General features: G+C 38.6%; 1 protein-coding gene across 1 annotated transcript; it reads left to right on the top strand.

Annotated features, from left to right (window-relative positions):
* The first annotated feature begins 12,063 nt into the window (after positions 1-12,063).
* On the top strand, positions 12,064-24,136 carry LOC144894353 (phosphomevalonate kinase-like). Its single transcript, XM_078787106.1, has 5 exons — positions 12,064-12,270; positions 12,401-12,464; positions 15,241-15,399; positions 22,780-22,909; positions 23,075-24,136. Exons 1-5 carry the CDS (start codon positions 12,167-12,169, stop codon positions 23,215-23,217), a joined length of 600 nt encoding a protein of 199 aa, XP_078643232.1. The 5' UTR covers positions 12,064-12,166; the 3' UTR covers positions 23,218-24,136.
* Positions 24,137-24,426: the final 290 nt, after the last annotated feature.

The raw sequence follows: 24,426 nt of genomic DNA, 5'->3' as shown, positions 1-24,426 counted from the left end.
ACTTTAGAACCCTATGGATCTTCTCTACTCTTAGACCTTTTGATAAATATTGTCGCAAATTTCTTTGGTGTAGAACATAATTTTTCTTGTTATATAATGTAGTAAGTAATTTTTCTGTTGATTCACCTATATCAAACGATCGTTGATAATCACTCAACCATTCTTTCTTTGGACTTTCTTTCTCACAAGCAAATGGGAGATCTTTGTGTAGGTTATGGAGTTCCTCTGGATATTTCAAATCAACTTCAAAATAATAACCAACTTTTTCTTCATCCAATTCTTTTTGTGTAGAGATACATACATCTTGTAAAACGTTTTTGTAGTCTTTTTCCTTTACCCATCTAAGTTTTCCATAAGGAAGAGCCTGAGACATTGCCCAGCCATACAGGTTGTTCGCATCATAGTACATCAAGTAAGAACTCTCTTTCGTTGGATCATAATTTGGAAGATATTTGTTATTTGCTTTTGCGTATCTACTCGAGCAGACTTGTGAAATTCCACCTCTTTTTGCCTTTTCAATCATCAAAAGCATATCAACATCGGTTATCAAATCCAAAGCTTGTTTTGTCATTTTCAACATCGCACTCCAGGCCAATCCAGGTGCTGTGTAGTAGTGAGCAGGATCCAATCCATATCCAGTGCAACAAACAGATCTAAAGGCTTCAAATACATCGGCCAATAAAAGCACATCAGTTTTGAGATACAAATCATGATACTCGCCAAGATTCTTGATGTTATATTTTTCCCAAACATTTTGTGCGTGTACATAATCTTTATCAGATATATTACTGTTGTTTAATTTGTTATAGAAATTTTCTTTTGAAGGAAGTTGTGTTTCATTGAATCTCTCAAATGAGTCCATATAGTCATAGGGGTAAATTCCCTTTTGTGTTAGAAAATCTTTTTCTAAAAAATACTCTGAAAGACATGGAAACCCTTTTAGATTTTGAACCAAGTTAGCCAATGGACTTGCCATGAATTTAAATGTATCAAGAAATCTGATATGAGTAATAGGAGATGTGTGAATTGTTTTTGTGAATGAAATGTATTTCTGATCCGTGTTTGGAATTGCTGAGATACTTCCAGAAGTCTTTGAGAGTTCCTTGATAAATAGATGTGTATCATAATGAGCGTTGTTATGAAGAAAGACAGGAATGAAAGAGGGGAGTTGATAATTAATATTACAACTTTGATGAGCCTCTATATTTACCAGTGAGATGACAATGGTCTCTAACCTTTAGACCTTTACCAATTTTCTCCTCACAAATATGACAGACATTGTTTTTTATAAATTCCCTTTTTTCTTTACTTGTTAAGGACATTGGTTTATTGGTTTCTCTCATTATCTTGGTTAATCGAACACAGTCTTTTTCTAGTCGTTTCACAAACTCCTCTGGGGTATTTGAGCCTCTATACATCTCTAACTTGTTATATTTATCACCAACGGATGATTTGATATAATAACAAAAACCACAAGGAGTATGTTTTTGATATTTATTTGTGTATGATTCTTTTGGATCTGGAGAAGCAGTATCAATTTTTTCTAAAATACTTTTAAAATCAGCATATATAACAAATGGATGTTTGATCTTTTTATTTTCATCTTTGAATGTGATCTTTGAGCCTTCTTTAGGCATATTGATTACCATTGATTTATGTTCGCCACAATAATTTGAATGTTTATCTAATCTTTCTTGTGAATTGAAGAAGTTAAGACAACGCATACAAATATATATTTTATTTGTTCTTTTACATACTTGTGGTTTTATTAATTTTGTAATATCTTTGATGTATGTATAATGTGAATTTTCGTCTGAATTAAAATATAGAAGATTAATATGAGTTTGTTTACAATTGTCAGAAAGCTTTAAAACCTGAATGTTGTTTGTTTCGGTTAGACCATAAACATTAACTGATAAATTATTCAACTTTTCAAATTTAGGAATATCATTTAAAGTCATCGGAAACTTTAGATCTTTCGTATTTAATGTATTCTCATATTTTTTATAATGAGATACTCTTTCATCATGAAAATGTGGAGGATGTAAGTGTGCTAGAATAGACCAGAGAAAACATTTATTGTCTTTATTTTTGATATTGATAACTGCTTTTCTATTTTTGATAACACTGGGTAAATCAATGTAAGAAGAAGCTTTTAGAGGATCTGATTTAAGAATATGAATGTCTATGTAAATAATTTTTCCTATATTGAATCCACTTCCTACGATTGAATTATCCACATCTTGCTCTTGTTTAATAAGTTCATCATAGACTCCTGATGTTTTAAAATCTTGATATGAAGATATAAAGTGTGGCTCAGTTCTCATGTATGGTGTATCTATAACTCCTTCATCCTTTGTCATTTCTAATTTTACTCCCATATAAAATTTAAGTGGTTTCATTTCTTTTAGTGTTTTTTCAATCAACGTTTGAACAGCAGGTTTAACTATTTCTACAGCATCAACTATAGACTCTGGTTCAGGAGGTTTGAAGTTAAAGACTCTTATTTTAATATGTCCTTTGAATGCACCATCAGAGTTTTTAATAGTAAACAATTTTGACAAGTGTTTGTTAGTTTTAAGATGGGCTTTAAACCCCTTCTTGAGGATGGTTGTTTTACAGACCTTACAATGTTTTGTTTTAGGTGGAAGAGGGGAAAGTTTGTTAAGAATGTTGTATGTATGTTTTGCGGTGAGAATATGTTGTTTATAATATTTTACTTCCTTCTCGCAAGTATCACAATAAACCATATTTATAGCGTGAGAAAACGTGGTGTTTTATATATATCGCTGTGCTTAAAATAAAACACTTTTGAGCTTTACAGCTCCGTTTTATATATATCGCTGTGCTTAAACTAAAACACTTTTTCACTCAGAATCATCTAAGTCATAACTATCACATGAATACTCAGAGTCATCAATAAAGCTACTCTCATAACTATCATTTGAGCACAAACTATTAGTATCATAACTATCATCTGTGTTCAATGAAATACTATCATCACCATCGTCCGAGTTCAATGAAATACTATCATCACTATCGTCCGAGTTCAATGAAATAGTAAAATCTTCACTGCTGTAATGACTCATATTTAATAAGCAGAAAAAACCTTTCCATCGATACCAATATACTTTCTTTCATTAACGGATTCAATCTCTACATTTTTAATATCAAAAGTTATCTTTAAATAATCTCTAACTATCATAGAACGAAATGACATTTCACCAGAAATATTAACATCATTCATTTTACTTAGATCTACACCCTTTGGATTATTAAAGTAAATACAAATTTCTCCACGAGTATTGTTGATGGTCTTATCATTCTTTTTCAAAGTATCGTGGTCAATCACTTTTTCAAGCTTTGAATAAATTGCCAGGAGTAGAGGAGAAACTTTTGTTAGATTTACTTTAATGGATGTCTTTCCAGGTATAGTTAGAGCTCTTCCTTTAAATGAAATAGAGGGGCTCATGTTATTTTCCATAACTGGTTTTACCCAAAAATTTCCATATTTATCTTTGTTCAATTTAACATCTTTGACATATTTTTCTATATCTTTCACCGAAGTAGAGATTGATTGAAATTTGTCTTTTGTGCTTTGAAACATTGTATTTATTAATGAATAAACTTGCGTTTAGTTTAAGTAAAAATTTACCATATAAATATGATAAGTTCTGAAGGATATTTAGAATTTCCAGACTCTCCATATGATAAATTAGAGAATTGTCCGGCTTGTGATAGAATAGGGCTTAATAATGAGGGTTCATATAAACAATGTATTTTCTGTGATTTAATTTTAATTAATGATAATAAAAAATATAAAAATATATATAACTCTTTTAAATTAGAACCAAAAATGAATTACTTTACAAGATTAATAAGAGAGATGAATGTTAAGTATTGTGATGATAATACACCATTTCTTTCAAGGGAAGAGACTATTTGTATTGAGGAAATGTATAAGGGTTTAATGATATTTATTATTCAAAATAATTTTAATGGAAATGTTAATACAAGATACTATATAAATAAAATAATGAATTATTTTGAAATTAAACCCGAACTCAGGATAAAATATAGAGTTTCTAAAATAGCTCAAAAAAAGTTAGATGACTTGTTTTCCAAATATATAAATGAATGATTTTTTACCCGTTTGGGAAAATAAGATAAAATTTAATAACCATAAAAACATTCCAAATTCATTGAGATGTCTAATAGTTGGTTCAAGCGGATGTGGAAAAACCTGTTTACTTTTAAAGATGCTCCTTGGTCCTAATTTTTTAGATTATGATAATTTAATAATTTTTACAAAGTCTAGTTTTCAACCCGAGTATCAACTACTCTCACAGGGTTTTAATGCAGGTCTTAAAAAGGAAGACATTCTCGGTTTATTTAAACTTCAAAACAAACTAAATGATTATAATATTGAAGATATAATACAATTATTTTGTGATACACAGAAATCAAAATCGAAACCAAAACCCATAACTTGTATTCTCAGTGATAATACGGATGATATACCTTCACCTCAAGATTTAGATAAATCAAAAAAGAACCTCGTCATCTTTGATGATTGTGTTAATGAGAGAAATCAAACAGTAATGGATAGCTACTATACAAGAGGGAGACATTCTTCTTGTAATTGTATATATCTTAGTCAATCATATTTTCAACTCCCTCGACGCTCAATAAGAAACAATGCCAATACTTTTATTTTATTTAAGTTAAATTCAATAGATGTAAATAATTTTTGGAGAGATAATTGCTCTACGTTATGTAGTAAAAAAGAATTTGAAAATTATATGAAACACACGATTGAAAAATATAAATATATTGTTGTGAAACAAGATGAGATATTAAAGGATGTATTTTTATTTTAAACATAATTACATATATAAATGATAACTATTATTATTAATCTTGTGGGTAAATCTGCTTCAGGAAAGAATTTTCATAAATCTAAACTCTTGAATAGTAAAAATGAAAAGATTGTAAGTTTTTTTTAAAAACACCCTATGCTTCGTTTTGTGAGTACTACAACCAGAGCAAAGCGACCAGGAGAAGTAGAAGGGAAAGATTATTACTACATTTCAATGGAGGAACATATGCGATTGAGGAACGAAGGTCAAATATTTGAGGAGGTCTCTCTTGGTTCTACAAAATATTCACATTGTAAGAGTGAGTTAAATAAAGTAAAATCTAATGGTCTTGGGATTTTAGAAACTAATCCTGAAGGAATGAGACAAATTATTAAACAATTGTGTGGTGATGGAGTTAAGATTTTATCATTCGGTTTTGATATCGATGAGGAGACTCAACGCAAACGTATGAAAAGCAGAGATACAAGTATTAGTGAAGAAGAAATAACAACTCGTATTAATACCAATAAAGAATTTGATGAAATATTTAAAGAAAAGGATTTATTTCAACACATTTACTATAATGACAAAGAAAAGGAAAATTTTCCCATTGACCTTTACAATTCATTAAATGATATTTTTCATTAATAAATACAGAAAATGAATACCGAAGAAAGAGTAAGAAAGTTTAAAGAACATCAAGAGTTGGTTTCAAAAGTTGTAAAGCAACAGGAAGAGATAAAGAAGAAACGGAGACAGAAACTAACTGGTGAAGAAGCCTTTGAAAGAAAACAAGAGAAATTTTTTAAACCACTTTTAAAAACTCAACACCCTACAGTTCCCACGGTAGAATTTACTCCGAAAAAACTTCAAATGCTCAAAGATTTTAGTCAGATAACAAAACAAGAACTTGGAAAATTAGAATATAATGATGAAGAATTATTTCAGAAACTTGAGGAGGTAAATCAACCCCCTAATTATGCAGTGGAAGCTCTTCAAAACAATGAATATTTGGCAGATTCAAAAACCAGAGCAGGTCTCATTCCAACAGAAGAACCAGCAGTGTTCCATCTTGTGAAAGAAAAGGTATTGATATTTAATGATGAATTGATGTTCTTGAGTTCTACTCAACCAAATGTTAAATTAACTCCAAGATTAATGTTTCTTCTAACAAACCCCGGATTCAGCGGTTCAAAATATTTTGAGGAACCACTTGATATGGAAAGAGAGGAAGATAGGGTATATATTGAGTTGCTAAATGCACTTGATTATGGAGTTTCTGTTGCTGGTAAAAGTAAGAAGAATGAGAAGGAGAAACATATTATTGATGCTTTAAGTAAGCTTGGTTCGGGTGTTAGTTTTCTTCCAAATGACCCATCACAATTAGTTAATAGGCTATTATTGTTGTTAGGTAGTAAGAAGGCTGGAAACAACAATTGTTTTAATGAATCCTCAGCCATTTTAGATCAGTTGATGAATATGAAAATAATTAATAAATGTCAATACAAAGATATTTTATTAGATATTAAATAAGATGAGAAGCACAATTCTTAGTTTTAATTTCACAACGAGCGTTTACACAGCTTCATTACCTTACCCACTACAACTTGACCCCCTTACCTCATATGAGGCATCTTTATTGTCGATGGAAACTTATAATACCTTGTTTAATATCACAGAGAAAAACAACAAGTTTAGTTATAATCCAGGAAGTGGAGATAAAACTATAACCGTTTCACCTGGAGCTTACGAGATTTCTCAAATATCTTCAGAAGTCTCTCGCCTTATGAAAGAAAAAGGTGATGAACCAAAAAATATTGTAATAGATATTCAAAAACACACTTCAAAATCAACTATTAAACTTAAAAATAATTATAAAGTTGATTTCACGATTGAAAATTCGTTTAGAGAGCTATTGGGTTTCTCTTCAAAAAAGATTGAAAATAACGGGACGTTTTACAGTGATAATGTTATCCAAATATCCTCCGGTATAAATTCAGTATTAATTCATTGTGATTTGATTGATGGTGCTTATAACGATGGAATAAGAACAAATACAATATTTTCATTCAGTGCATACTCAACCCCGATTGGTTATAAATTTAATATGGAACCAAAAAATCTTGTCTATTTACCTGTGTCAGGAAAAACCATATACAGAGTAAATTTTAGGATAACCGACCAAGATAATCGTATGATATCCTTTAATGATGAAATTATATCCATCAGAATTCACCTACGTGAAGGTTTTCAATAAATAAATAATGGTTATTGTGAGAAAACACGAGTTGGGAAAATATAAAATAATTACAGGGGAGGGCATGTACCTTTCACCATACTATACAAGGTATGTGGGTAGAGGATACTATAAACCTAAGAGACAACGAGGTGTAGGTCATCAATTTCGAAATAAAGGAGATGGGATAATTGATACTCTAATGGGTATTGGTTCAACCATCCTTAAACATAAAGACCTAATTGGTTCAACTGCTTCTGCCGTGGGCTCCGTTGCGGGTGCTATAAAGAGTATAAAAGATGCTCAAAAGGAGTCTCATAAATTACAAGCAATCAAAGAAATAAAAAAAGGTAAAACTCAACTATCTTCACAAGAACGACAAAAAATCTTTAAAATACTTGGGTCAGGGTTTCAACGATTTTAATACTATATAAATACAAGTATGGAAGCGATTGATAGTATCTATGATTTGGATGATACAATTATCATTTCAAACTCCACGAAAAAGGAAGACTATTTTAAGGTAAATGCTATAACAGGAACAGACTGGAATTCAAACGGAACAAAAAGTTTTGAAATAAATAATCAACAAACTTACTTGAATATAGCTGATAGTTTCTTGCTGTGTAAATTTAAATTCACTAAGGCTGCGAATAATACTAATGCTACACTCGTAAATGATTTCTTCTGGAAAATGTTTGATAGTGTTCGCCTGTATATTGGAACACAAGAGGTTGAAACGGTTGATTATGTCTCTGCTACATCTGAAATGATGAAATTTACACTATATTCGTTTGGTGATAGAATGGGTAAGGGAGCTGTTGAAGGTTTTATTCCTGATATGTCAACGGGTACAAACACAGACCCTGGTTATAGTCAAAGGAAGGCAATGTATAATGATGACACAAAACCAGAGAATAGTTTTACCGTAGCAGTACCTCTGAAAGGTATATTTGGATTTTGTGATTATGACAAAGTTTTGTATGGTCTTAAAATTAGATTTCAACTACAAAGGAATGATAATGTAAATAGGTTGCTTTTTGGGGCTGAAAATGCTTTTGGAGACAACAATAAATTTGTTATTAATGATTTGTGTTGGTATATCAGTGAATATACTCCTAATCTTAAAACGGAAGAGATGTTAAATAGAAGTCTTAACTCAAAGAAACCGCTAAATGTATCATACCTTAAAAGAAGATGTCAACACGTTAAACTGGAACACACTACCTACACTTGGAATTTGGGTGTTCTTCAAGGAAAGCCACGATACCTCTGGCTCATTTTAAAAAAACCAGATGGAGATGAAGGTACTAGTAAGAATAATGCGCTGAGTGATAATGCTAAGGTAAAACAACTTCGGGTTTCTCTTGATGGCACATTTTATCCACGAGATAGATTGGAAATTGATTGGGAAAAAAATGATTATGCGGAAGCCTACAAGTCCTACCAAAAGGTGTGTGAAAGTAATGGTAATAATGATCCTATTTTGGATATGGTTGCGTTTCAAAAACGTTATACAATCTACGCAATTGACCTGAGTTCTCAAAAGGAAACTATAAAGTCTAATCGAGTGGATACTTCTCTATACATTGAAAGAGGGGAGAATGAAGAGGTTAATGCATATTGTTTGCTTTTGGAGGAAACAGAATTACAGATTAATACAGATAATGGTGTTATGATTAATATCACATAGGTTTTTTCTCATAAATAAATGGTTGGGGTATATGTTAATCAAATCAATCTTAATAAATTAACATCTTGTATTCAAAATCAAAAGCCTTGTATTATTAATGTTAATACAATTCAAAGAAAAGGAGCTGTAAGAATTGATGTTTTACTCACACACACACACAAGTAAAAACACTAAATGATGTTGGATCTCTTAAAATTAAAATGACGAAACCTATGTTAAAGAAATATTCAATAGACGAGTCAAGAGGAGGATTTCTCCCGTTTCTAATTCCTTTATTTGCTGGTTTAAGTGCGGCGGGAGCATTGACTGGTGGTATTTCAGCAGCGGTAAAAACTGCTAACGAAAGGAAGGCACAACTAAAAGCTCAAAAAGAATTGGAAAGACATAACAAGGAGTTGGAGAAACAAATTAGTGGAAGTGGTGTAATTGTAGATTTTGCTCAAAAACTTGAAAGTCTACCTGATAAAGTTAGATTGTTGGTTAGAGATATGCTTTCCTCTATCGCTCAAGCGGGTGTTAAACTAACTAAACGGGGTAATGGATTGTATCTTTCTCATAAATAAATGGATAAATGGTTTAAACAATTTGGAAAGAATACAACGTCAAATATAGAACTTACTAAGTATTGTAAAACACTAAAAATTGATAATGTGGTTATTTGTATGAGAGATGAATTAATACATATCTATCTATAATTCCATTAATCTCTGTGTGTATGTGTGTGTGTATGTGTGTATGCGACAACGATTTCTCGACAACTACCAGTCCGATATACTTGAAACTTGCCAGGTATATTGCTGGGGACCCGAGGATGTGCCTTTTCAAGGTTTGAAATTAATCGGACAAGTAGTTACCGAGCTATGGCGATTTAGCCGTTCGCCGTTCGCTTTGGCGTTGCGAATGGACCAAACCATTTCATGTAAATAGAGGGGGGGGGGGGGGGGTTCTGTGGTCGTTGCGAATGGACCAAACCATTTCATGTAAATAGAGGGGGGGGATTGTCACTGTACTCGCAAGCCGTTCGCCGTTCGCTTTGGCGTTGCGAATGGACCAAACCATTTCATGTAAATAGAGGGGGGGGGATATAATTTTAGATAGATATATAGTACGGGCATATATATAGTACGGGCATGCCCTAGTAAATAAGAATACAAAGAATATTATTATGAATTTAGACACACAGAATGGTTCTCATTGGGTTTGTATTCATAATAGTCAGGATAAATATTATTTTGATAGTTATGGTATGCCACCACCTGTTGAAGTAATACAATTCTTACAGAATGGTGTTTATCAAACATTTCAAGTTCAAGAAAGTAATTCTAAATGTTGTGGTCAATTATGTTTATATGTATTATTTCAACTCAACAATAATGAAAATTTTTATGATATCATTTTTAATCTAATATAAATGACTTATGTTGGAAAAGATGGTTCTATCTTTGGAAAATCCTCTCAGGATATTGATTTATCAAATTATTATACAAAGGCACAGGCTCAACGACAAAAATATAGTGTAAGTAAAAATATTAATATGAAGAATACTTATAAATTAATCAATTATCCAAACCCTACAGATCTACATGATCTACATGGGAGGTGTGCCAGGAGGAAACCTTTGCTGTGCAGAAAGAACATCAGGGCAAGACTAAAGTTTGCCAATGAACACCTAGGCAAAGACCAGCACTTCTGGAACAACGTGCTCTGGACAGATGAGTCAAAGGTAGAGCTATTTGGCCACAGTACCAGAAGACATGTTTGGCGAAAACCAAAGACAGCATTTGACCACAAGAACCTGATACCAACTGTAAAGCATGGTGGCGGAAATATTATGGTTTGGGGCAGCTTTGCTGCATCAGGGCCTGGGCAGCTCACCATCATATAATCCACTATGAATTCTTCATTGTACCAGAGGGTGCTTGAGGATAATGTGAGGACATCTGTCGGAAAGTTGAAGCTCAACCGAAGGTGGACCTTGCAACATGACAATGACCCTAAACATAGCAGTAAATCCACCAAGGAATGGCTGAAAAGAAAGAAATGGAGGGTTCTGGAATGGCCAAGTCAAAGCCCAGATCTAAATCCCATCGATATGTTGTGGGGGGATTTGAAACGAGCTGTGCATGCAAGAAACCCCTCAAACATCGCACAGCTTAAAGAATTCTGCATGGAGGAGTGGGCAAAAATTTCTCCCAGTCGATGTCAGAGACTGGTAGACAGTTATAAGAAACGCCTACTTGAGGTTGTTTCTGCCAAAGGGGGCAATACCACCTATTAGAGCCAGGGCTATACTTACTTTTTCCACATGCGAAATTTGCATTTATGTTTATTTAAATTATACAATGGACTACAAAACGTAAATGTTTCATGATATTTGTTATATTATATCACCTTTATCTATCAATATTGTTGAAATGAAGATCAAATAGCTGTATGTTGAAATATGTCGAAAAAGTCAAAACTTTTCATGGGGTGTACTTACTTTTTCACGTGACTGCACACACAGACATACAAACACTGTTCCAGACGGCTCTGCCTGAAGGGTTACGCCGTAAAAAAAAACGTGCAAAAACAGAAGAGATGGCTCGCATCAAGTTGATTGCGTGGGGCAAGTATGCCATGAATACCATCTAGTTATTGGAGGAAACAAGTGAGGCAATGAACTGTGACAGAAGATAGAAAAGAAGAAGATTACATGACTCCAATTTGGCATTTTGTACAATTGTCATGTAATAACAGCCGTTGGAAAACACTGAACCAGATCGTTTGTAAATGATACTTCGAAAAAATTATCTGCAGGCGAGCGACGATCAATATTAAAACGTAAAATACACACCTCGCTCGATACAAACAATGCGCACAGTTTACTTTGGGGGTCTCAAGATGGCGCCGCGTTTCTTCACCAATCAGCTGACAGCCAATGCAGTTCGTGTGGAGATCAGTGGCGCAGCCAACGCATGCAGTTGCTTACATTTTAGTTTAATTTTATAGTAAATATTTCAACTTCCAGACTTTAAAGGTGTGCGTCTTTACATCGATCAAAGGCACTCACCATTTTACCAACATTCGTAGTTTTTTGTCACCTTTCGTACGTTTTACTTTATTTTCAGCGTGATGTTTTTACGACGCATTTGCTCGGAACATATTAGGCGGTGTATAATAAAAACTAATTATCGAGTCCTTGTTTACATGAAAATTATTCATTTTTGTTTCAAACTGTTTATCTCAGCGAATTGACTTATAAAGCGCTGATTTTAAAATGTTTTCGTTATGTTCTTCCTTTGGTGCAAGAAAGGAACTTCCTTGTTTATTTTGTGGTTTGGGTCATACTCATATCGATGTGTATAAGCAACGTGAGTTACCTGTCGATCTTGCGGGATGGAGGATGGAATTTTTAATTTCAAAAGTCCGAAGCTGCTCCTCGTCCTCAGTGGAAAGAGAAAGAGCGGGAAAGACTTTGTGAGCGAGCGCTTGAAGCACAGGTAGGCCCACCTGGTTCATCGTCCTGTTTGTGTCTGTCGGGTTCCTGTCGTTCGGCCGACGGATGATGTATTATAAATATAATCGAGACTCTATGCTGTGCTTTGGATAATTTAACATTTTCATCCCCAGGCTGGGAAGCAATGTCTTCACAATATTACGACTGTCCGAACCGCTGAAAAGCCAGTATGCCAAGGTACCTGAAGAATGCCATCTCTTCTGCTGGTGAACAGAACGGACATGAAACGTATTGTTATGTCTGGGCTGGGGGTAAAGCAAAATGTAGAGCCAGGTAGATCTGTATAGGTAGGTATTCGACTGTCGCGATAGGGAATCTACCTGTAATAAGTTCTTCATGTTTAGGCGTTTGTCGGGATAAGATGTATGATTGTGGATCTACCAGGAGATTCGAGTGTTAAGTAGTTAAGGATTAAAGATAACGCCCCTGTGAGTCTCACCTAGTAGTCAAACCTTTGTCCATTATGGCACTGCAAACCACATAAACATTAGTTAGGTCCCTAGCGCAACATTAAATGATTCATTTCCCTGACAATGACTTCGGAACAAACGGACAGGAAACCAGGCCAAAAACACCGCCACAATTGGCCGCCACCATTTACACCTCCGCAAGGCCGACCAACCTCGCATAGCACGTGCTATGAAGAAGAAGCAGGAGTAGAGAGAGCGGCTGTGGTGCAGTGGGCATGCCCCTGGACGAACCGGCGAGTCGTGGGAGGCTCTGATTGGAAGAGCAGTACGCCAATGTGACGTCATCGGGCAGGTATATTACCGAGGGCAGGATGCCATTTTGGGGGAGTACAGTTGAGTTGAGTTGGACCAGAGAGTCGAGTTGAGTGGAGTTCAAAGGAGTTCACGGCTTGAGAGAGTCCCGGTGCGATCCCGAGTTTGGAGACTCCTTCCTGTCCCTGGTTGAGTGGAGTTCGCTTGCTTTGTGCAGCCCTGCATTGGACCGTTGGAGCAAGGGAGCTCGTGGTGTGCCGTTGAACCGACGAGGCCTGGTGGCGCTCAGAGGCGGACGGAGAGGGCCGCGGGGCCGTGTTACACTGAAGACGACTGGAGCCAGATAAGCCCGAGCTCCGCGTTTACACTTTACATGACGAGACATGTTATTTTCGTATTCATCTCCCTCGTATTGTGTTTGATATCTGTTGTGTGTGGGATCCCAATTTAGGCTTCTTATTAGAGTTATTACCGGTGCGTGCTTTTTCACTGTCTTTACTTTTCATTAATAAATCGTTGTATTATTTTCTGTATATATCTGAACGCAGTTTTCCTGGGTGTTTGATTTTAATAGGTAAAGCTGCAGGGCTTTCGCTGTGTCCCGCCATTCCGCGCGTTTAAGTGCTTGATTGGAATCCGCTATTGAGTTTTTGCCTCGGGAGTTTAAAGCCTCGTAATCGGCCTCCGCAACTCTGATGTTAATCGCAGTTGCGTGACAGTATTTTTATTTTAAAACTAGCCGAAACCCGTGGAACATCCACGGAAGGGAGGATGTGGTGTATGGGTAGAGTGTACCATTATGGATGGCATAGGGGATTTGCTTGTCCGAGTAAGAGTTAGGAAGAAAGATGAGAATGAAGAGTGCGTATATGAACAACGTATTTATGGCAATCTACTTAAATGACAACGCTACGATATGCTTTTGAAAAATGAATGGATTCGTAATAGGAATCAGCATAGCACCACTCTGGGATTGTCCACCCAGTGGACGGCTTGCTGTCGCCTTCGACTGTCCAATCAGCGGACGGCTTGCTTCACCTTCGCCCAGCAGACGCCAATACGATGGCGTCGTATCAGCAGTTAATCGGATGCTTTTGGGCCCCATCGTCGGCTAATTCAGATTTTTCGAGTATGCCTGTACATGATAAACAAAGAGCGCGGTTTGTAGATCGTAAATCCATTAGTGCCGTGGGCATCGGGTCACTGGGTGCGGCGTAAAAGGGATAACAAAGTCGAGTCCTTACGCTATTATTATATAGATGAGCAGATGTACCCGTAAGAGGCAGGTGATGGGATGGGAGAGCATTTAGTGGGACTGCTGGGCTACAGAATAATAAATAAACAAACAAACAACAACACTTTTACAGGTAATGCACAGCTTTGGAGGTAAGGTAGACTGCAGTGCGGGTTTCGGTGGGTGGAGAGTGTGGTAGGAGGGATCAAATTCAGGAAAGTCTAAATATTCTCCAAGATTGGCAGATGGAGTTTAACATGAGGAAAGGTAAGGTTTGGGATGGGTATGAACAATGAAAATAGGAATTACCTAATGCAAGGGGTAGTCTCGGAGGGTGTCACACAGGTGAAGCATATCTGAGCAGGTGGGTGTGCGGATGGACCGGAGGTGGGAATGACCTGGTCGTGGAGTTGAACGGAGGGATTGAAAGTGAGAGAATAGATAGATTGAGGCACGGACTGAATGTAGATTTGACAGAAAGATTCCTGGAACGGACCGAGGTGGATTGAAGCACGGAGCGAATGTAGATTGAAGGAAAGAATGCTGGAACGGACCGAATGGGGATTGAAAGAATAATATATTTGGAAATGGGGAGACACTACACCGTGAATATGAAGACTAACTGACCATAATGCATGTTTCCATTCCTGTACCCCTTAGACAATGGACAAACGTCTACCTTGACATAGACTAAGAAATAACTATCTCAGGATTCCTATCGTGTACATGGATGTGCTCTCTCTGGGAGTACTTTTCCCAAAACCACAACAATATTTTGCAGTGACCGAACACTCATAGTGGAGCTCGTCCATATGTTGTGCAGGAATTAGACATCAGTGTACCTTTGGTGGCCGAGGCAACGACCCCAGGGAGCCAGGAAGTTATGGTCTTTTGCTGCTGCTTTCTTTGCTTAGATACCGCCAAGATTGTGCTCGGAATTGAGGTTTGTACATTGTGGCCGAGTACAATTGATTTTCCAATTCCATTTTTGTACCAGAATCATGGCCTTGATCTGGATCGCCTGATGGATTCCAGTAACTACAAAGAATTTCATCGTGCTGACATGGTGCATTGGGGTGAGACGCAGCGGAAGGAAGATCCTGGTTGTTTCTGCCGTATTGCCATTGAAAATGCAGACCCTTCACGCCCGATCTGGGTAATTGGCCTGTCTGGGTCGTTTGACAGATAACGCTCATCATGCGTTGTATGCCTTCGGCTGCATTCAAATGGTCTTTTGGTTGCCTTTTGTTGCAGATGCAACGTAATTATATAAGATTTGATTTCTTACGAGTTTCATCACCTTACATGGGATTACACACAGATTTAACTTAACCAATGGTAACCTGCCATCCTAGTGCTGCTATCCAGATTTCCTATTGGATCATCAGGGCAAGCTTTGATAAAATCGAGCTTTCTCAATTGGGTAAGGATAACACAGTAGCTCACTGTTAGTTTCTCAATATATGTTTTCTCTTCCCTGTGCATCTCGGAGTTGTAAATCCGTGCATTCCCTTTGCATGGAGTTACTATAGCCGCAGGCCGTGGTGTATATTGCATTATCTTTGTAATCTACTATTTAAGAGAGCTGTTGGTCTGTCTGTGTGGCGTCATTTTGCTCAGAGATGGCTGAACAGATCTTCGTCCAAAAAGGGGGGTTTTTTGGATTAAAAAAAAATCACTCTATAATGCCTAAGCCTTTTTGATTAATAACAGTTATAGACAAGAATCACCTTTAGAGGCCATTTTCCCCGCAGAGCAGGGGTTGGCCTTTTTCAGGCACCGTGGTCCCCTTTTTGAAGCAATGTTTTACAGCCGGGTGCCCTTTATGCCGCCAACCCTGTTAGTCACCTCTTGCGTACACACAGGGAATTACCAGTGAACTGGTACTCAATTTGCCGGCCTCAGAAGGATGACAGGCTGAGTCAACCCCCCTGGTGTTAATTCAGCAATCGACCGGGATTCGAACCCAGGATCCCAAGCCGGCACCCTAACCGCTAAGCCAACACCAGGCTCTAGTTATAGATCCGGAAGTTATAATCAAACAATTTTGGAAGCGGTTGAAGTTGGTGGTAAGGCTGCTTCTTCTTCTTCCTGAACGTCATCATATTTAAGGGTGTAGTACTGGTGAACAGGTGATTTTTTTTTTTTTTTAGCTGAACAGTTTCCTTATAGTCTTATAAACAAGAATCATGCTATTAGAGGTCATAGAAGTACCCCTAATTATTGAAAAATTCAAATTTCAATTCAATTCAATATAATATTTTGCATGAAATTTGTTATAACTTGGGAAATGCATCATTCTTTTGGGCTGAAATTTGGACAGGATATTCAGAATATCACTTCCTTTAAAATGATGAAGGCTTTTGTTTATAGGAGTAGCCATTGTGGATTTATTGAAGGACAACCAAGTTTTATCTGGTAATTGGCATAATTAGCTAATTAGTGAACATTTGACATAATTTCACAAAATCCTCATCAGGTAGTAGAGTAACACATGTATAATACATGTACCAAGTTTTGTGTGAAAAGAATGATAGGTGACATAGAAGATAGAAGTAGAAATGTGTTCTTTGTTTTTCCTTGTTTTTTATTGACGGTCTAATTTATGCAAATTATATGCATGTAATATGACAAAGAAGCGTTGAAACTGGTCTGAGTTAAAGCCAAGATTATATCTTTCAAGAAAAACTGAAAATTAGATATTAACTTGACTTTGTTTTTGTGTAAAGGCCTCTCAAAGGTACCTATGTAGTTTTCTCAATTTTTCACCAGTACTACACCCTTAACTCAGAAACGTGATGAATGGCACTTTCACCAGCATGTGTTCAACGACAAAGGTGAAATGATGTTTTGACATTTGTGATGGATTCTGATTTGGATGTAATTGCTTTTCCATTATATTTGCCCTCATTTCAAATATTTTAATGTTTCTTTTTTGCTTGATGGTGGACCGGGGGAGGGGAATGAATTATCTATCTATAATTCCAGTAATCTCTGTGTGTATGTTTGTTTGTATGTTTGTCTGTGACCGCTGTTTCTCGACAACTACCGGTCCGATATACTTGAAACTTGCCAGGTATATTGCTGGGGACCCGAGGATGTGCCTTTTCAAGGTTTTAAATTAATCGCAGAAGTAGTTACCGAGCTATGTCCAAAAAACGATTCAACCAATCAGAGAGCAGCGAGCTATCACGTGTGCCGAACGTGGCGAACAGACTCTGCCTCGGATGGCACATTTGAGAGCGTATTCATTTATTTCCCGTCGGCAAACTATGTTGCCGTTAAACTATGTTTTAAAACTAATTAAAACTAATTTGCGATTCATCGTAACTGCGATTTGCGACCTTCCGGACAGTCAAATGAGGACGTCACTTCCGGACTTACGTAGCGGCTAGCGGGCGCCATTTGGAGGAGCTGGGAGGACTCAGTCGTGATAGAGTGAGCCTGAGTGAGTATATCAAGACAAGAACAAGATCTAGAAGGAGGTATGTACGGTGCGATTCATATAATATATTGTTTAGTTATCGTCGATGAGGAATTTGGGGGCCCGATTAACTGCAGCGCCATCCGAGCTGCGGCGTCGGGACGATACATTCATTGTACGGTAACATCACGCACTTACGGGCACGTCCTATATATATAGTACGGGCATGCCCTAGTCTATGTAAATGTGTACCGTGTAGCGCCATCTAGTGATGGTGGCAGAGGGTATTACAATTTCCCTTTTTACCTGTGCAACACTGAGGTTTCTGAAGCACTCTTTGCACTGGAAAAATTTTCCTCCGTCAATTCGCCCCTCAATTCGCCCCTCTCCCAAAACGAAGAGTCATGTCAAAGCCACCCTCTTCCTCCCTCCCCCCCCCCCCCCCCAAAAGTTGTATATGTAGTATATCTTTCCCCTCACCTCCCCATCCCCTCCTCCTTCCACTCCCCCCACTCCATTTCTCACCCCTCCTCCTTCCACTCCCCCCCCCCCCCCACTCCCTTCTTCACCCCTCCCTCTCGTGCTTCCTCTCCCCTCACCCCCCCCCCCCCCCTCCCCGCAACGCCGTGTACTCCTGCTAGTGCAATATATGCTGTGGGGAATGCAAATCTTTTTGGACCATGGCCCAGTTATATGCATGTGACCATCTGTTGTATTGTTTGTTGTACCCAAACATATATATTTTTTGTCTATTATTTATTTATTTTTAGAGAATTGTTGTCGCGATGTGCAATGAGTCATTGGCAGTTGATCATTCGGTGAGATTGTCAAGGATGAGTTTGAGGGACCGTTATGGATCGTTTTAAGAATTTTGATATATTAAAAGGTAATCACAATGTAAATTCTGTCCCTACCCTAAACCCCCAGGAATATATTTTTTATCGCCTACAACATTCCCGGGCACACCCCGAGCACACCCAACAGATTTTTTAAACTCATTCCATCCAGCGGTTCAAGAGTACATATAAATCAAACAAGCAAACACTTCTCCAATTATAGTACCGTATAAAATTATTTTATAATTTAAAGAGTCTGCATATATTAACAACACGTAACTCTTGTTGCCTTGTGTTTAAAAAAAAAAGGCGATTCAGTTTTAATTGCAAGTTACAAAAATTGTCTCCAGCAGCATTGGTTGATGTTTTCAAGTCACCACATTTCTTCTGAGTTTGCAAAAATAACAAATAATACACAAAAACCCTGACATTCGTGGATTCACTTTCAGTGCAACCCGCCTAATTGTGGTTTATAAAATGTGACCTGTTTCTACATTCGCGGCCCCTGCGCTCTGGCTATTCGTGGCTTTTGCGGGCATAAAACATCCCCCGCCATCATCCCCCGCCATCATCCCCCACCATTGTCACCTACCACCAATGGATCGTCCCCCACAAATAATGGTCACAAACCATGGTTAATCAGCCCTCCTCCATATACCCACAACCCACTGCACGGGTTCGTCTCCGCAGCGTGTCCTGGGTCTAACTCGTTCTTCTCACTCTGCTGCTTTGACATGCTGTAATTCCTCATGCTCGGGAACTTTTGCGCTCATTGTTTCAAGTCAATCATGGGACCTAAGCGTACGAATAATGTAGGAGATGCATCTGCTCCCAATAGGCTGAAAAAGGTGATGAGCTTGAGCCAGGAAGTGGAGCTGCTTGGCTGACAACAAAGGGGTGAGAGTGTGGCCTCTGTGGGCAGAACGAGTCCACTGTCCCATATACTGTATAAAGAAAATCGAGAAGGCGATTCGTGAAAATGTCGCGGCTAGCACAGCACCCAGTGCCCAAGTCGTTACGCAAGTCAGGGACATTCATATTTAAAATATGGAGAAGGCATTGAGTGTATGGCTTGAGGATAATGCGCACAAAAGTGGGCCTATCATTCGTGAAAAGGAAAAGCACATTTATAGTCATATGGTTAGCGTGGGTGGTGCTGCTAACACGAGTGATGCGGGTACGAGCGATGCGAGTTTGTGTGATGTGGGTACAGGTGGCCCCAGTTCCTTCCAAGCTAGCAGGGGATGGTTTGACCGCTTCAAGAAGCTGGTACAATCTCCACAATGTGAGGCTCACTGGCGAGTGTGCCTCGGCAGACTATGAGGCAACTGCAACTTTCCCCGCTCAACTCACACAACTGATTGTGGAGAAGGGGTATCTCAGAGCAATCTTCAATGCTGACGAGACAGGCCTGTCAAGGACTTTCATCTTGATGCGAGAGAGGACAACATCATGGTTAAATGCTGCAAATGACCAGGTATCTCTTCTCCTCTGCGCCAACGCCAAAGGAGACTGCATGATGAAGCCGATGATGCTGTACCGTGCCCTGAACTCACGGGCATAAGCAAACGCACTCTGCCCGTATTTTGGAGGACGAACAAAAAGGCTTGGGTAACAGCTGCCATATTCATGGATGGGTTCCACAATGGTTTTGTCCGTCAAATGGAGATGTACCTGGCAGAAAAGAACCTCTCCTTCAAGATCCTCCTGCTGGTGGACAACACACCAGGCCACCCCAAGGAGCTGAATGTGGCCCATCCCAAGGTTGAAGTCATCCTCTGCCACCCAACACCATTTCCATAATCCAACCACTCGATGTCATGGGAGATGGCAGGGGATGGCTTTGATGACATGAAGCCTGAAGAATTAGGGGAGTTCTTCGCCTTACATGGGGAGGGGCTGACTGAGGTGGAGTTGGAGGCCATCATCAAGGTTTCCGAGGAGGAGGAGGTGGAGGACAGTGAAAAGGAGGAGGAGGTGGCGAGGTCCAAGTTAATCGTCAAGTTCCTGGCTGAGGTGCTGAAGGACATGAAGACAGTCGCTGACAGGTTGTAAGATGCCGTCCCATTGATGGAGCGATACCTCTGATTTTAGAAGGTGCTTGATGATGTTTTGCTGCCTTACACAGAGCTGCCGAGAAACCTGTAGCACTCAACAAAACACAGAAACCTGCAGCACTCAGCAAAACACAGAAACCTGCAGGACTCATCAAAACCTTCAGCACTCCTTACACAGAAACCTGCAGAACTCATCACAACCTTCAGCACTCCTTACACAGAAACCTGTAGAACTCAGCAAAACCTACAGCACTCCTCACACAGAAACCTGCAGCACTCCTCACACAGAAACCTGCAGCACTCCTCACACAGAAACCTGCAGCACTCCTCACACAGAAACCTGCAGCACTCCTCACACAGAAACCTGCAGAACTCCTCACACAGAAACCTGCAGAACTCCTTACACAGAAACCTGCAGAACTCCTTACACAGAAACCTGCAGAACTCCTTACACAGAAACCTGCAGAACCCCTTACACAGAAACCTGCAGAACCCCTTACACAGAAACCTGCAGAACCCCTTACACAGAAACCTGCAGAACCCCTTACACAGAAACCTGCAGAACTCCTTACACAGAAACCTGCAGAACTCCTTACACAGAAACCTGCAGCACTCCTTACACAGAAACCTGCAGCACTCCTTACACAGAAACCTGCAGCACTCCTTACACAGAAACCTGCAGCACTCCTTACACAGAAACCTGCAGCACTCCTTACACCGAAACCTGCAGCACTCTTTACACATAAAACTGCAGCACTCTTTACACATAAAACTGCAGCACTCTTTACACATAAAACTGCAGCACTCTTTACACATAAAACTGCAGCACTCTTTACACATAAAACTGCAGCACTCCTTACACAAACCTGCAGAACTCCTTACACACAAACCTGCAGCACTCTTTACAAATAAACCTGCAGAACTCCTCACACATAAACCTGCAGCACTCTTTACACATAAACCTGCAGAACTCTTTACACATAAACCTGCAGCACTCTTTACACATAAACCTGCAGCACTCTTTACACATAAACCTGCAGCACTCTTTACACATAAACCTGCAGCACTCTTTACACATAAACCTGCAGCACTCTTTACACATAAAGCTGCAGCACTCTTTACACATAAACCTGCAGCACTCTTTACACATAAACCTGCAGCACTCTTTACACATAAACCTGCAGCACTCTTTACACATAAACCTGCAGCACTCTTTACACATAAACCTGCAGCACTCTTTACACATAAACCTGCAGCACTCTTTACACATAAACCTGCAGCACTCTTTACACATAAACCTGCAGCACTCCTTACACATAAACCTGCAGCACTCTACACATAAACCTGCAGCACTCCTTACACATAAACCTGCAGCACTCTTTACACATAAACCTGCAGCACTCTTTACACATAAACCTGCAGCACTCTTTACACATAAACCTGCAGCACTCTTTACACATAAACCTGCAGCACTCTTTACACATAAACCTGCAGCACTCTTTACACATAAACCTGCAGCACTCTTTACACATAAACCTGCAGCACTCTTTACACATAAACCTGCAGAACTCTTTACACATAAACCTGCAGAACTCTGCAAAACAGCTGTGTATCACCCATTTTTTCGCTCTGATTCCTCCACCTCAACACCATCAGCACCCTCACTTGCATCCTCCTCAGTGGAGTTCCCTGGATTCTAACTCATCATCATCATCCTCATCATCACATAAAAAATAAATGAAATGAAAATTGTTGACTGTACCTACTGTTGTTTTATTTTAATTTATTTGTAAACATTTTTAATGAAACTAATTACCTCGTACGTGCATTCGTGCTCTTAAACCTTTAATATATTTCCCTCATGTATCACGATCCGCCGTGAACCTATCCCCCTTTTTCCCATTGAAACAAGGCCCTGCCATTCGCGATTTGCGTTAGTTTGCAGGAGCGTATCCCCCACGAATGTCGTGGTCCTACTGTAATGATACATTACAATATCCCCCACGAATGTCGTGGTCCTACTGTAATGATACATTACAATATCCCCCACGAATGTCGTGGTCCTACTGTAATGATACATACCGCTCCACCACACTCCCCCGACTCTCTCACACTGTAGTTCCTCTCCATGCAGATATCCTTTCTTGGTAGGTAAGGTGGTGGTTTGTTAAATTAATGAATGGATGCTGATGTTTAATCGATGCCTTGGCCTCCTGCAGCTTGTGACTGATGCTCGCCGCATGTCAGACATGGTGTGGTTGCGTGACCACTTTGGCGATGTCATTGAGATGGTGCGAGTCACTGCAATGGAGGCAACGCGGCAACGTCGAGGATGGAAGTTTACTGCTGGTGTGTATTTTAAATCCTCAATAATTGTTTTTTCTAATCCGGAAAACTCGTAACATGTAGTCATAACATATGCTGGCTTTTCTCACATCATCAGCATGGTATGTCTTGTTTAAAATCATGTCATTTTGAAAAACATGTGAAATTGTCTTCAATTTCCCCTTTTAGGGATAGATGATGCTGAATCAGAATGCGGCCTAGACACTGTTGTCGACTGGGACTGGATCATTCCCAATGACTCGAGTCCTGCCAATCTGGACCGGATTATTGACCCCTTAGTGGACCACATACAATCCAAACTGAAATCCTGATATCTTATTTATACACTATTCGTTCAAGTTTTTAATCCACCAATTCACTTTAACCGTTTCTTTCAATTCTATGTTCCTTGGCTAATTTAGTATTGATTTGTTTATCCAATCACTTTTTTTTTTACCTCCACCACCGAAGGTGGATGGAGGTTATGTTTTCACTCACCCCTGTCTGTTTGTTTGTCTGTCTGTCTGAACAAGATGTCTCAAAAAGTTGTGGACGGATTCGGATGACATTTGGCAGAGAGGTAGCATATGTGACAAGGACAAAATGATTACATTTTGGTGAAGATCCGGATTCGGATCCGGATAGTAGAATTTTTAAAGTGATTCTTTACCATTGGGAGAAGACGCTAAACATGATATATAGCAGGATATCTCAAAAAGTTATGGATGGATTTGGACGAAACTTGATGGAGAGGTTGGGTGTGTGACGAGGACTAATCGATTCGATTTTGGTGAATATCTGTGTATGGATTCGGATACGAGAATTATTTAATTCTTTAAGTGATTCTTCACCATTGAGAGATTGGGCGAAAAGCGATGTACGAGTATAACACGATATTTTAAAAAGTTGCAGACGAGTTATGGCAAAACTTGGGTGATGAGTTGTTTCGATTTTGCCGATTAGATTTTGGTTCAGATCTGAATCCAGATCCGGCCTATCAATGGATAGAAAACGTAAACTGTTCAGCCTGACGGAGGCGTGCGCCCTACCGAGAGCCGTTCTAGTTTGTATTAACACCTTATCTTTCGTACTTTTCATCCAAAATCTGGGCTCGGGGAAGAGAGAATACTTTCATATTTGGCAATAATCTCCTGCAGAATTGTTTGTAAAACTGAGACAGTATTATGAATGTCTACTTTGCAGCTCAAAAGGACATTTTTATGCAGAGTCAAATAAACATTTTTTTTTTCACCTGTCCAAGCATTATCCCTGCCCTTACAGAGGTATGTGTTAGGGGAACCCAGGTACAAAAGTTTTATTTCTGAAAAGCATTCAAAATCGTTAATCATAGTCTAATTTAAAGGGAAAACATTTGCCAATCACAAATAGTTGAAAAAGCCCGAGTGTGTCGATTTTCAATTTCGCCAGTGACGTCGCACTATGAACTCACCTTGAGCCATATGGCAGTTTACATAGAGAAACGGTGCATATCGAGCTCAGATTCAGACTTCACTCAGATTCCACCGTCATTAGCAACTCTG

This window comes from Myxine glutinosa, chromosome 11 (assembly GCF_964187855.1).
Source record: "Myxine glutinosa chromosome 11, kmMyxGlut1.1, whole genome shotgun sequence".
Lineage (NCBI taxonomy): Eukaryota > Metazoa > Chordata > Myxini > Myxiniformes > Myxinidae > Myxine > Myxine glutinosa.
The sequence above is the reverse complement of the archived record's forward strand: the minus strand, read 5'-3'. Positions and strand labels throughout refer to the sequence as shown.